General features: G+C 34.7%; 3 protein-coding genes and 1 long non-coding RNA gene across 5 annotated transcripts in view; 1 reads left to right on the forward strand and 3 right to left on the reverse strand.

Annotated features, from left to right (window-relative positions):
* The window catches only part of LOC127505683 (NACHT, LRR and PYD domains-containing protein 12-like), a 312,016-nt gene that overhangs the window by 89,080 nt on the left and 208,785 nt on the right, over nucleotides 1–14,151 (reverse strand). The window lies entirely within an intron of this gene.
* LOC127505699 (protein adenylyltransferase SelO-like) overlaps nucleotides 1–14,151 on the forward strand; it is a 136,785-nt gene that overhangs the window by 55,785 nt on the left and 66,849 nt on the right. The gene's annotated exons all lie outside the window — the stretch shown is intronic.
* Nucleotides 109–1,875, reverse strand: LOC127505703 (NLR family CARD domain-containing protein 3-like). The gene is made up of 3 exons (XM_051881451.1): nucleotides 1,826–1,875; nucleotides 1,441–1,533; nucleotides 109–1,275 (listed from the first exon to the last, which is right to left on the reverse strand). The coding sequence occupies exon 3, from the start codon at nucleotides 1,181–1,183 to the stop codon at nucleotides 242–244; it is 942 nt and encodes a 313-aa protein (XP_051737411.1). The 5' UTR covers nucleotides 1,184–1,275; nucleotides 1,441–1,533; nucleotides 1,826–1,875; the 3' UTR covers nucleotides 109–241.
* On the reverse strand, nucleotides 4,512–7,518 carry LOC127505706 (uncharacterized). The gene is made up of 3 exons (XR_007927784.1): nucleotides 7,433–7,518; nucleotides 7,136–7,246; nucleotides 4,512–4,691 (listed from the first exon to the last, which is right to left on the reverse strand). It is a non-coding gene; the product is annotated as an uncharacterized LOC127505706 (long non-coding RNA).

Genomic DNA, 14,151 nt, shown 5'->3' on the forward strand with positions numbered 1-14,151 from the left:
AACACACCTGGTTTGGTGACTGAGTCAAACACATTTCTGTTGTTGTTTGTGAAGCAGAGGTGCACATATAAAGCCGCTAGATGTTCCTGAACACTCAGATGAACAAAGCAGAAGACTTTCCCCTGATACAAGCCTGACTCCTCTCTGAAGATCTGAGTGCACAATCCAGAGTACACTGATGCTTCTGTCACATCAATGCCACACTCTCTCAGGTCTTCCTCATAGAAGATCACATTGCCTTTCACAAGCTGCTGAAAAGACACTTTCCCCAGTTTGAGATCATGTCTTCATCTGTCAGGTTCTTCCTATAGTCCTTCTCATGTTTGATGTCGGTCTGAAGGATCAGGAAGTGTGTGTACATTTGAGTGAGAGTCTTGGGAATCTCTCCACTCTCTGCTTCACTCAACATCTTCTCTAGAACAGTGGCTGAGATCCAGCAGAACACTGGGATGTGGCACATGATGTAGAGGCTCCTTGATGACTTCAGGTGTGAGATGATTTTATTGGCCAGACTCTGATCACTGATTCTCTTCCTGAAGTATTCCTCCTTCTGTGGCTCATTGAAGCCTCGTACCTCTGTCACTCGATGGACACACTTAGAGGGGATGAGTTCAGCTGCTGCTGGTCTGGAGGTGATCCAGATGAGAGCAGAGGGAAGCAGATTCCCCGCAATGAGGTTCATCAGCAGCACGTCCACTGAGTCTGATTCACTTACTTCACACAACCTCACATCACTCTGAAAATCCAGAGACAGACGACACTCATCCAGACCATCAAAGATAAACAACACTTTATATTTGTCACTGGATATTTCCATTTTTTTTGTTTCAGGGAAAAAGACATGAAGAAGATCTGAAAGACTGAGTGTTTTGTCCTTCATCAAATTGAGTTCTCTGAAAGGAAGTGGAAATATGAGCTGGACGTCCTGATTCACTTTCCCTTCAGCCCAGTCTAGGATGAACTTCTGCACAGAGACTGTTTTTCCAATGCCAGCGACTCCCTTTGTCAGCACAGTTCTGATGGGTTTGTTTTGTCCAGGTAAAGGCCTGAAGATGTCATTGCATTTGATCGGTGTGTCCTCTGTTGCTGCTCTCCTGGATTGTGTCTCAATCTGTCTCACCTCATGCTCATTACTGATCTCTCCACTGTCACCCTCTGATGTAGAGCTCTGTGTAGATCTCATTCAGGAGAGTTGGGTTTCCCTGCTTTGCTGTTCCTTCATACAGATGCTCAAACTTCTTCATCAGATTTGATCTAAACTTGAGGACTTCATGGCTGTAAAATTAAAATACCATGGTTTCACGAGTTAAATATAGAGATAGCTATATAGAGTAAAATGTCTTATTTGTTCTCTGTATCATGACCAAGAATATATCATAAGGTTTATGAAATGTGTATTATCTCAACAAAATAATCTCACAATTTACTTGACACATATACCTGCTTTCATTAAAGTCCTGTAGTTGATTCATAGACTGGTCATTCTTCTCACAGACAGGGTTTGTTACGGCTGATCTTTGTGGCAGGATTGACCTTAAACATCATGAAGAGAATCAAGAATCAGACACTCTGATATTGGTGCTGGTACCCAACAAAAAAACTGTAGTCCTTTTAAGCTGGGTGTTTAAAATAATATAGGCTAAACATCTCTTTCAATGAAATGCTGTATCTGAGTCCAAGCCATGAATTTGAACTAGGCACACTCATAGATGTGTCTCTCTTGCATCAGGTGAAGACAACAATGTCTAGTATGAATATCATAAATAAAAAGTACAAAAACACCATAATATTAAAATGCCAATCATGTCTTTTAGAAATGTTATACCTGAGATCAGTCTGTGTATCGTCATTCTTAAAATCTATTGGATGACCCATAGACCCGTCACTCCTCATAGACACACAGCTGGGCTCTGGCTCTGATCTCTCCTGCTGAACTGAACTATAACAGAACAGATTTAATCATTTTTGATGATAATCATCATAATGTAAGATCTTCAAAACGTTGTTAATGAAAAGCACTTTGACGAGGGTTTAGACACCTGTTTTCAAGAAATTTGAAACAGACATCTCTTTTATTATATAAAAGGTTATTTAATGTGTTTATTCAAAGTACCTGAATCCTGGAGAAAAATCTTCATCTCTGGATGTTTGTGTGTCATCCATAATGAAGCTGAACAGTCAAAACAGTCATTGTTAAACATTAAACATTGTTAAACATTTTTATTAATGGTTTCAGAGAAAATATTAATGTGTAATTCACCTGTAAAGGGAGGCGTGAACAATCACCTTCATCAAAATCTACACAGCCACCCGATTCACAAACTCCTCCATCTCTTCCATCACAGCTTCACATAAATTCCTGTCTAAGGTTTTATAAAAGTTTCTATGAAAAATGTAATAATAATTTAAAGTGGAAGGAATCGACAGTCTGTTTAAAATGGCGAAACATCAGCTTTCTTTTACTTTCACTTTTATCTGTGATGACGCGAGAGCGGCACGTGATTAAACTGCTTGAGTCGCTATAATGTTGGTTATTTGTGTTTTAATTGTTGCAGATGACGTGAGTTAAATCATGAATAAGGTAAAAGTTTACAGTTAATAAGTCAAATCATTTTAGTTTTAGCCGGTAGAGGGCGGTGTGCTCTGTGTAGTGAAAGCGGGTGATCGAGACAGGTCACCTGTCTGTTTATGTCACGTTCATCAGCATATTATTCCACATCTCACCTAAACAGAATCTATCTAGTCCTGCTTCCCTTGTTATTAAATCTGTTACTCTGAACCACTCATTCCTCCTCCTCTTCACATCCACTAATTAACTATAACTTTAGCTGACATCACAAGATTGACCATGAGGTTCCTCACCTTTCCTTACTTGTTTAGTTCCAGTCTTCTCCAAAAACTAGACCTACACATTTTTGGGGGGTACAGCTTCAAATAGGACCTACATGTTCCCCCAAACTCTGATAGCAGTATAAAGAATTATCTCTAAGTCTAAAACTATTGCCTGTCCATGTATTTAACAAGTCTATTATTTAATTTATTTAAAAATGAATAAATGTAGGCTAAAGTAAATTATTATAAATAGTTAAATATGGTAATAAAATAGATAAATATTAACAACAACAATTTAAACAAATTATTATACATCGCTAAAGCATCTTCACGCAGGAGTCTGCAACACAGATAACTTCAGTCTGCTTTCTATCACTATTGATTATGGCCCATTTGGATTTATGGAATCATATGACCCAAGTAAGTTTCTTTTTGTAACCTAAACTGCGCATTTTCTCCATACTTAATAATATTAGCGATCATCTTCCTATAAGTTTATTTTTTAAGGTTTTTTTTGGATTAACATATTAATATCATTACACACACACACACACACACACTATATATTACACTAATATTGCAAAAGTGGAGGAAAATTGTACGATTAGTAAGCTACTTTAAATCTATAAATTATATATAATCTTATATATATATGGGTCGAGGGGCATGATTAATTGCATAATTTTTTGAATGCATTATTTGTTTAAATTTAATATATTATATTCTAATAAGTGAAAGTGAAACTGACAGCCATAATAATTTTATTGTTAAAAAGCCGTTATTGCTACAGCATTGTTTCCTCTGTATAGATTTTGTCCCCAACACGTCCGATGATGAGGGCCGGTACAGTATAGGAGCTCAGGCTAATGTCGGCCTGTTCAATCTACAGAAACTTCTAGAAGCTCTGAAACCACTACTGACCTCAGATCAGCTGTCACAGTAAGAGAGAACTTTATTTTCTGCTGGTATTGGTCTGGAATAAAGCAGGTGATTCATGATGTTGTTTTATTCATTTCAGATCTCAGCAAATATTGAGAGAATATCCACAAATCTACCATCAAAGGTGAGCATGTCATTAGACAATATAGACACTGTATTCATCTCTGATTCATTTCTAATCTCATTTTAACATTTCTGTTATAGATTTAATGAGCTGTTCAAAGCAAAGTTGGGCTTTTTGGGAAATGAAGAAAAGGATTCATATGTGATTGCATTTCTTCTAAAGGTAAATATTAGCTGGATTGGTCTTTTCTCTAATTTTAATTAATTAATGTGGTAAAAGTTTTATTAGCCATTCTCAGGAAATGGTGCCAATTGTGACAGAAAATGTATTTATAATTTTTTTTAATGAAAAAGTAAGGAATCAGTAAACCGTTAAAGAAAGAAGTTATTTTTTCATATATATACTTTATATATAACAGCCAAACTGTCAAATAAAGACATTAAGTTCACAGAATGGCAGCATTTGCAGCTTTGACTGAAAGATAAACAAAAATGTCATCAAAATCCTTTTACATGGTAATATATCAAGATGTATGATGCATTTTATAATGATCTATTCAGCTCATTATCTCTACCTTTAGGTTTAGGAGAGGGTGTCGATGCACTGGAGGAGGCCTGGATAGTGCGGTTTTTTTTTTGCTTCAAAAAGTTCATTTTTGCTTCATTTAATGTCTTCTTTGTGTTTATCATACAATCATTTTCTACTTTATAAATGTTTTGGCAAAAAATGTATGGTGTGTGGCTTGGTTTCTGCTCACCTTTGCAATACGTATCCCAGTCACCCACAGAGTCATGGTCAACTCATCATCACAACACAGATACTTGATGTACTGTGATTCTTTTTGAATCTGAGGATGCTGAAAGCAGATCACAGTAACATGACACAAACCTGATATATACATCTGAGAAGGCTAAGATAATAATTTTTGTCATTCCCTGTAGATTTTTGGAACCACTTATTTTTTAATCTCATGTGTTGACAATGTTAACATTGTTTTGCTTACAGATGTTGATGATTGAGCTGCAGTTGCACAGCAGAGACAGTAGATGGCACACTAAAATCACAATTTGATTGCCAATGCCCCTCTCCTGCCACACTTTAGGATTAAATATTGTTAAAATGGACCAAAACAATGTTGTTCTTTATGATGTTGAATTATTGCATACATGCAAAGAGTGCATGTACTTTTTCTGTTGGAGTCTAGTTTTTATTTTGCATCTACTACATTTATTGCATTTTATCATATAAACAGCCCATCCTAAACTAAACAGGCTGAAACACCCTTGATGGATTGATGATTTGTCATGCTTTTTAACAAGAGATCAGCACATCAGTGAATCTGGTTTTGCTATTATCCTATAAGGTATTTTTGTTTCCAATGGGTTGATGTTGGTAAAATAGCTTTTTACAGTTATCATTACTTTGTCCAAAACAAGTCTTTAGCTAGTGATATTCTTTCCATGCCTCATTTTTAATTTGGTAGAACAATAACCCAGAGAGTGTAAACTGTTGAGGTATTTTGAACTGTGTGCAAAGGTTTTAATTACAGGATGGCTCTGCCAACTGCAGTCTGAACACAGAAATAACCAGAAAAAAAAAATGTTTTCACCTTTCACTACTTGTGGCAGGCTACTAAACCATAGTGTCTTGTTCAAATTATAGACTTCATTCATTTGTAAAGGCATGAGAACCATAAGCTAGTTTTAAATTGGTTGCGTTTCTTGCGTGCATGAAAATATACTATATACAGGTAGCTGTGGGTGCCACAGGGCTCACTCTTAGGCCCACTGTAGTTCTTCACACAAGATGTAGCATGTAGCAACTTCTTTACCAGATATAGAAAGTTTAAACATCAGTAACACTTTTTAAAGTGTCCTTGTTGCAGTGTAATTAAGTACTGAGTAATATTAAAGCTGCAGTTTCACTGGTAAATGTCATCTGAAGAAGTAACATGTCATCCACTTTTGTTCTGACCAACTAAAAAAACACAATAAATCGCATAACCAGTGGTGCAAATTATTATAGTTATAGTTTGTTCTCAAATTGTTAATGTTAAAAACATCAACATTGCGTGACTATGTGTATTGTGTATTAGCGTTATCCATAACTGTATGGATTAAGTGAAAATGTGTGCTACTGTTACCTTATTACCCAAACCATTGAAATGTCTTACCTGTCCAGCAGAAAAATAGCCATCTCTGCATCAGTTTTAAACCCTTTTAAATCACGGAGGTCACGCCACCTTTCAAAAGCCCTGCCAACATTTATTCTTGTTTTCACACGGGCCCGAACGCTTTCCCTTTTTTACTGTATAGGTTCTCCGCTGTTTGAAGTCTTTCACTTTTTACCACAGTTGTTGATGATGATTGTTGTTTTGAACTGTCTGGATTACAAGCCACCATCTCAAGTTTAAATACATTCCATGTTCTGTAAGAAGAGGCTACAAATGATCCGCCACCTGCAGCATCCTCACATGCGATGTAGCCTACTAGCCAGGACTCCTTCTTTCTGTTTACAGATGCGATGTAAAGACGCTAGGACAAACATCAGCAAACTCGTATTTCCCGCGGAAACCTACCAGTACCACTCGAATTAGAAAACATTATTACAAGCTTACCGTTGTGAATCGGGCTAAGGAGATAGTTTTGAACACTGATTGGTTATGTACTTGCTCAATAAGTGATTTTGGATCATTTTTAACCAAAAAAAGTTACAGACTGCAGCTTTAATAAACATCATGACCTTATGTCTTATGTCTTATATTTTATAAGATGCTGTTTTGTATAAACTATAAAATACTGTACCATTTCTTGAATTTAGCCCTTTGCTATCTAAGAAAGATTGACCTGCCATGAATCTTCAAACCCCCATCAGAATTACAGAAATTAATTACAGATGTAATTACATGCAGGTGTTTTTAAAATATAAGAACAAGGTAAAAACATGTATGTACACAATAAGTGCATTGTATCAAATGATTAATTTAAATGTAAGTACATAGTAGTTAAGGCCACTTAATATAAAGTGGGACCAGAAACACTTAAAAGTACACTTAAATGGCCTTTTATTTCATTAATATTATATTACCTGCAAGTAGTTATTTTTATTTATTTTATTTTATTTTAATATATGTTTAAGATTTAAAGTACACAAGTGCATGTTCAATAGAATTAAGTGCACTTCATTTCAAGGGTGGGCTGTTTGTTTTATTTTATTCATCCTTGTCACACTGTAAGTTTCTGCTCCAAACTCTGTATTGATGTTAAAGTGAGAGCGGTTCACCATAACAGGACACTGTACCTTGAGAATGAAGCAGTGGTCTGTTGGTGCTTTGTATTTGTTCCTATATTCTTTGCAGTAGTAGACGTTCACATTGTCAAACTGCACCAAACACACAAGATCCCGTGATGCCTGATGGAGAGAGAACCCCATAATGCACTGAAATTTAGTTTCTTGACATTTTCACCAAGCCAGTTATTATTTAGGTCTGTAATGATTAAGTGTTAATTTAAATAGCAACCTGATGTACAATAAGGGAGGATTTGTCTGAACTCAAAATACACTGTATGTTTTACTGTCTGGGTTGCCTGATCTGACCTTTGTCTTGCCTTTGGGTGAGTAATACAATCCAGAGGCTCGCAACAGGAAGTAGCGCTGTTTCCAGGATTTCTTGCCATCCTCCTTCAGATACAGAACACCCTCAAGGTCAGGCACAATGACGGAGGCTCCACAAAAATTCTCCTGTACCCAGAAATACAGAACCAGATATAAAGACTTTCATCATTCACTTACACTCATGTCATTCCATGTCAACTGTTTGGGTGAAGCTTGTTTAGACCTGCATTACTTGTTTAAATGGCTTCAATTATGACATTAAATCTGACTCCATTAAATTCTTTTAACAAATCTCTACATCTGTAAGTTGACATAAAATCTCTCAATTATAACAAAAGTTAAAGCCAGACGCACCTCCGGAAGTTGTTCTTTGTCTTTTTCTTTCATGTCCATTAGAGATTTATTTTCCTTTTTCCACATATAAAACATCTGTAAAAGAAATTGAAATGGACTTCATTTTAATCAACATTCAACAAAATTTTAATAATTATTTTTAAGTAATCATTTTGGTCTACACTAAAGAAGTCTTCTAGACTTCTACCATTACAGAAGTCTGTCAATGTGCTGAGTTTAACTGTTTTTCTAATTTCCCTTCCATTTTTTTTTTTTTTTTTTTTATTGAACTAGAAATAGTGTCAGAGTCAGAGAACAGTTTTTGCATGGGAAATCTCACAATTCTGCAGGCAGAGGAAACAATATACTGTAAGTGAAAAGCGTTATTTTTAGCGCTTTTGTATTTTACTTTGATATTATCAAAAGCTGTAATTCAATGTGTATTGGCAAGAAGCACAAATAGCTGTCCAAACACTTGCCTGAGGGTTTCTGAACACTTCATATTTGTCTTTTTTCTCCTGAAAAATCACTTTGTTTTCACTGTCCCTGGTCCATGTAGAAAGAGGATCCACTAGGTTCTCATGGTCCTCAAACCCCCGCTCTGTGGAAAGTTCAAACTCAATTCAAATGTCATCATTTTTGTCCATACTACATTCTCCTATTTTCGTAAATGAACCCTTTGAACTTAGGCACACTTTGTGTAAAGATTGATTTAACAGGCAATTTTATCCAAAGCTACATAAATAAAGGTATACATTTGTGTGTTCTCAGGGAACTGAACCATGATCTCGGGTTTATCTTGCAGCTTACCAACTACAAGCACTGATGGAAAACAATGTTTACATTAATTTCACACACATTCATACATAGATCAATCATAAAACTCTTCAGAGCAGCTGATTGGTTCTCCTAAAGCCAGCTATATGGCAAAAAGCCAGCTGTTTTTTGTTTTATCTATGTGACCCATTATTTTCTGTCCAGACTTGGCTCAACTAAGTTCAGCGCGCCATGGGAATTTTCTTAGACCCCCTCCTTCCCCAGCACCACCTGCCTGGATCTACTAGGGGGTTCTCCCTACTTTCTTTGCAGCAGCTTGTATCTTATTCCCTGTATTTCTGTGCATGTTTCGGCAGCAGCAGATCTAGTCCGTAGATTTCAATCTTAACAAAAAAATGGTGTTTAAATTTTGGGAGTTGTCATGATTGAAATACATACACTGTACATATTGTACAGAAATACAAACATAGAGTTTTAAATGTTTATTAATAATGTTTAACTTTAATTGCACACATAAATAAGTAAATAAATAAATAAATATATAATCTTTTTGAATAGCATTTGTTTTCATTGATAATGTTCTTTGAGTTGTAAATTGTAAAAAAAAGACATTGTGCACCAAAAATATAGACTGAAGCTGAAAGGTCCTCTGAAAGTATTAATTAAAAATACAGTAAAAATACAGTTATACAGTTAATAATAATAATAATAATAATAATAATAGTAATAATAGTAACTTATGGGACCAAGCACCAAATGGGAGGCCTTTAATATCTGAACTTCCCATTGCTAATCTGTATTCTAATAAGCATAAAAGTACACAACAAACACAAATATAGAATAGAACTTCCTCTGAAATTTCATCTGAGCTTTCTTTTAATGCTGTAAGGTAGCTTGACAACTGGATTGAAGCGGAAAGTATTAACGGAAATATAATAGCAAGAAATAAAAAACAAATAAATGTATACAGTTTTTAAAAATAATTTAAAAAATAACTTGATAAATGATTATCATAAACTTAATAAGCGAATGAGAGTTTTACTGTGTGCAGCTCCCACTGCATTGATGCCAAACTAGACACTGTGTTCTAATCTGTACTATGCTGTCTGCAACCTCTCAGGTTCTCAGTTAAAGACTGACTATACTGATTAAAAACTGGAATGAATAGATCTTATGGGTGGTCTGACGTTTAGTGTGGTTACTGGCATTCACAGGCAATAAATGGAAGCCATTTTCCCTGAGCATATGTATGATTTCCTGTGTCCTTCAACTCAATGAGAGCACACTAATGGATCGGAGTAGATAGTGAGAAAATATGTTTGTGAACACAAAGAAACAGACAGTATGTAAGTATCTACCTTATTTTGGATGTGCGAGACTAATGATTTATTAGCCACTATAGACAAATAACTAAGAATAGCAAAGCATGGTAAACCCTAAAACCATTTGCAATATCAAGCAGCATAACAAGCTGTTTTATACAGCTAAAAATGACTGGAAACGGAAGACTGCCAGCAAGAGGTTGAATCAAAGATGGAAATTAAAGGCTGAATCTATTTGCAAGCCGTTCCTTAATCAAATCAAACTCTAAATTACACTTCTTCAGGATATCAGGAAACAAAAAAGCAATGAACAGAACAACTAATAATAGACGAGTTCTGACTAAGACTGAAACAAACACAGGGCTATAAATACACAGAGAAACACTAGAGACTAAACAAGATCATTAACTAGACACAGGTGGAACACATGAGGGCAAAACAAAAACTATGGTAATTGATGAACTACTGAACAGAGAACAGTGCAAATCAAACAAGGTCATAAAACCAAACTTAAACCAAGAACAGATGAAACAATGACATATTTAATTTACAAATGGCAGTGACCACTCCTTCATCTGTGTGTGTCAGAGCTGTTTAGATGTTCCTCATCAGTACTTTTCTCATGATCATAAGTCACTCACAGTAGGAAACATCATCATGCGAGGATGATGCTTTTCTAAAATGAACTTGGGTGTAACAAATTTCCAAAGACCTTTAACACAGCTAAACACTGGCACTGTTTCTGATGAAATGTTTCTGGTGAGTTTCCTCACTCTTTTACCTACATAGGCAACTCACTTTTAAAGGGGAGGCACATCGCCCTCAGTATTAAGATTAGTGGTCAGCTGATTTAAGTTTAAGTTTGTTCAGTTTCCAATTGTTAAGCTATAATATTTGATCCCCACCACCCACCCTTATGAAAAAGAAGTGTACTTAAATGTGCACTTGTAGTGTACTTCAAATCTTAACAGTATATTAAAAACTGTTCTTGCAAATAATATAATATTAATAAAACAAACGGCCACTTAAGTGTACTTAAAGGGAATAGTGTGCTTCGTAATAATGTTTATAATATAATAATTAAAAGTTTTACTTTAAAGTACATTTTAATCATTATGTTTTAATAGCCTTGTGTAATGCTTTAAAGAAATACAGTTATTTTAATGTGTTGATTGACATCCTGCACATGTAAAGTACTTGATAATAATTTTAAACTATAGTTATTAAAGTACTTTAATATGGACTGAAGCTGAAAGGTCCTCTGAAAGTATTTACTTTTTTTACTTTCTTGATTTTACTTGATTTACACATTTACTTGCTTAGCACTCAAGTATATTCCTTTAAAGTATGTTTTTTTCTGTAATAAGCACTTAATTTTAGGGTGTCCGAGTTAGTGTAATTATACATGTAAGTACTGAGTAAAAATAATTAACATGTACTTACTATAGGTTTAGGGTAGGATTAGGGTTTAGTTTAGATTTTTTTTATTATTTAAAAAGTTATAATTATGGTGTTATTATGACCAATTTATAGTTATTACTCTAATAACTACATGTACCGTGTAACAAGGACACTGTAAAATAGTGTTGCCACACTCTTTTTAAGAGTATGCTGTTTTGTCCAATAAAATATATCATTAGCATGTAGCTAATAAAATAGTTAATATGTTTATTATTTGTATAATTAATAATTATTTCAATTATTATAAATAGTTGAATAAGTTAAAAAATAAATAACAATAAAAAAAAATAATATGAGTTGTTACATGTTAATCATTATTATTGTATTTCAGTAAATATAAATATATCTAAATATAATCCATTTAGAAGATCCAAAACCATCTAGTGTCATAACAGCAGACCAGGTGAAAGCACAGGACATTATGAGCTGCCTGTGTTACGACCCGCTCCTTCCAAGCCGTAACATAAAAGAGGGATTAGACAACGAAATCAAAGTCAAGAAAAAATTTATTAAATTCAACAAATTATACAATCAATAATAATAAACAGAAAAATATGGCTATACCACAAGCAAAAAGACAACAAAGATATTAAAGCTACATGTATAAGATAAACACAAAAATGAGTCACTCCCGAGAAATGTCCTCCGAGAGTTCCCATCATCCAATAAGACACAACCATTTTTATATTCTTAATTAATTATCAATTAGGCCTAATGTGTTGGAATCAGAGGTGGGTAGTAACGAAGTACATTTACTTCGTTACATTTACTTGAGTATTTTTTTGGAAAATTTGTACTTTTTAGAGTAGATTTAAATGTGGGCACTTTTACTTTAACTTGAGTATATTTCGAATGAAAAATCTGTACTTTTACTTTGCTACGTTGGGCGACGTTCCTCTCGTATTTTAATGCAATACTGTACCTGAAAGAAATGCATGGGATGGATCCATCTAGGGCTTTTTTCTTTTTCGCTTCTCATCGCCAGACAGCAGTTGCATTTTCCCGGGCATAGTTGTCACAAGTTTTCAGTCAGCAGCAAACATGAGGTGGGGCGCGCCACGCCGCACCTCGTAACTAGAAGTTAGTTATTTAATAGTTAGTGTTTATTTTATTTTTTTTTTTTTTTTCAATTTTTATAGTTACATATGTTAATAAATAAATGCTGAAAGTAAAGTTATATGTTAATAAATTAACTGAATAATAATATTCAGTTTTATTATTGGTATTAATAATTATTATAAATAGTTGAATAAGTTAATAAATAAAATAATTTGAGTCGTTACATGTTTATTATTATTATTTCAATAAATATAGAAACATGTAAATATAATCCACTTAGAAGATCGAAAACTATCTTCTAAAATCATGGAGTGGACCTTCGAAGTCTAGTCTCATCATAGCAGACCAGGTGAAAGGCACAGGACATTATGAGCTACCTGGTCGTTCTATTTTATTTAACTAAATAAATTTAACAAAATATATGTCCAAATAAAAAAAAAAAGACTAAAATAAATGGAGAATACACAGGAGGCCACTAAGAAGATCTAGCTGCATTAATGACAAGTGTTCACAAGGAGGCGCTATAAACTATGAATTAAACACAACACCAGGGTCTCCTATGACAGAACCAATGGAACTACTAGAATATAGAAATATGTGAGTCAGTAAATGGGCAGTGGTTAGTGGTCTGGACAAACTCTAACTTATCAGCCGTTATTACCTGTCATAACATCTAACAGCTTGCAGTTAAAATGATGTTCTTGTCTCTTCATGCCCAAACACAGTCTGCATATTTAGCCACAGTAAGATGCTCAGATCAGTTTGGTCTGTTCCAGTCTCACTGAAACCCAGACTGTTAGTGTTTGTTCAGACTGCTAACATCCGCATATTCACATAACAGTTGTTTACATAAAGTCCACAAGACAAAAAAATTGCTGAATTTATTAAAATGACCCCATTCAAAAGTTTACATACCCTTGATTCTTAATACTGTGTGTGGTTACCTGGATAATCTACGACTGTTTTTTTGTTTTGTGATGTTGTTCATGAGTCCCTTGTTTATTCTGAGCAGTTAAACTGAGCTCTGTTCTTCACAAAAATCCTCCAGGTCCTGCAGATTCTTCAGTTTTCCAGCATCTTCTGCATATTTGAACCCTTTTCAGCAGTGACTGTATGATTCTGAGATCCATCTTTTCACACTGAGGACAACTGAGGGACTCAAACACAAGTATTAAACAAGGTTCAAACATTCACTGATGCTCCAGAAGGAAACACGAAGCATTAAGAGTCGGGGATGTAAACTTTTGAATTGGATGAACAGAATAAATTGTACATTTTTTGTCTTCTGGGAAACATGTAAGTATCTTTTGTAGCTTCCAAAGGGCAGAACTAAATGAAAAAATGTGTTCTTTAAACAAAATAAAAATAAAAAAAAACAACTTGCACATTAAAAGTTTTCACCCCTGACTCTTAACGCATCGTGTTTCCTTCTGGAGCATCAGTGAATGTTTGAACCTTGTTTAATACTTGTGTTTGAGTCCCTCAGTTGTCCTCAGTGTGAAAAGATGGATCTCAAAATCATACAGTCACTGCTGGAAAGGGTACAAATATGCAAAAGATGCTGGAAAACTGAAGAATCTGCAGGACCTGGAGGATTTTTCTGAAGAACAGTGCTCAGTTTAACTGCACCAAAAAACAAACCAGTCGTGGATTATCCAGGTAACCACACACAGTATTAAGAATCAAGGGTATGTAAACTTTTGAATGGGGTCATTTTTATAAATTCTGCTTTTTTTTTTTTTTTTTGTC

The sequence above is a fragment of the Ctenopharyngodon idella genome, chromosome 23, assembly GCF_019924925.1.
Source record: "Ctenopharyngodon idella isolate HZGC_01 chromosome 23, HZGC01, whole genome shotgun sequence".
NCBI classification, from domain to species: domain Eukaryota; kingdom Metazoa; phylum Chordata; class Actinopteri; order Cypriniformes; family Xenocyprididae; genus Ctenopharyngodon; species Ctenopharyngodon idella.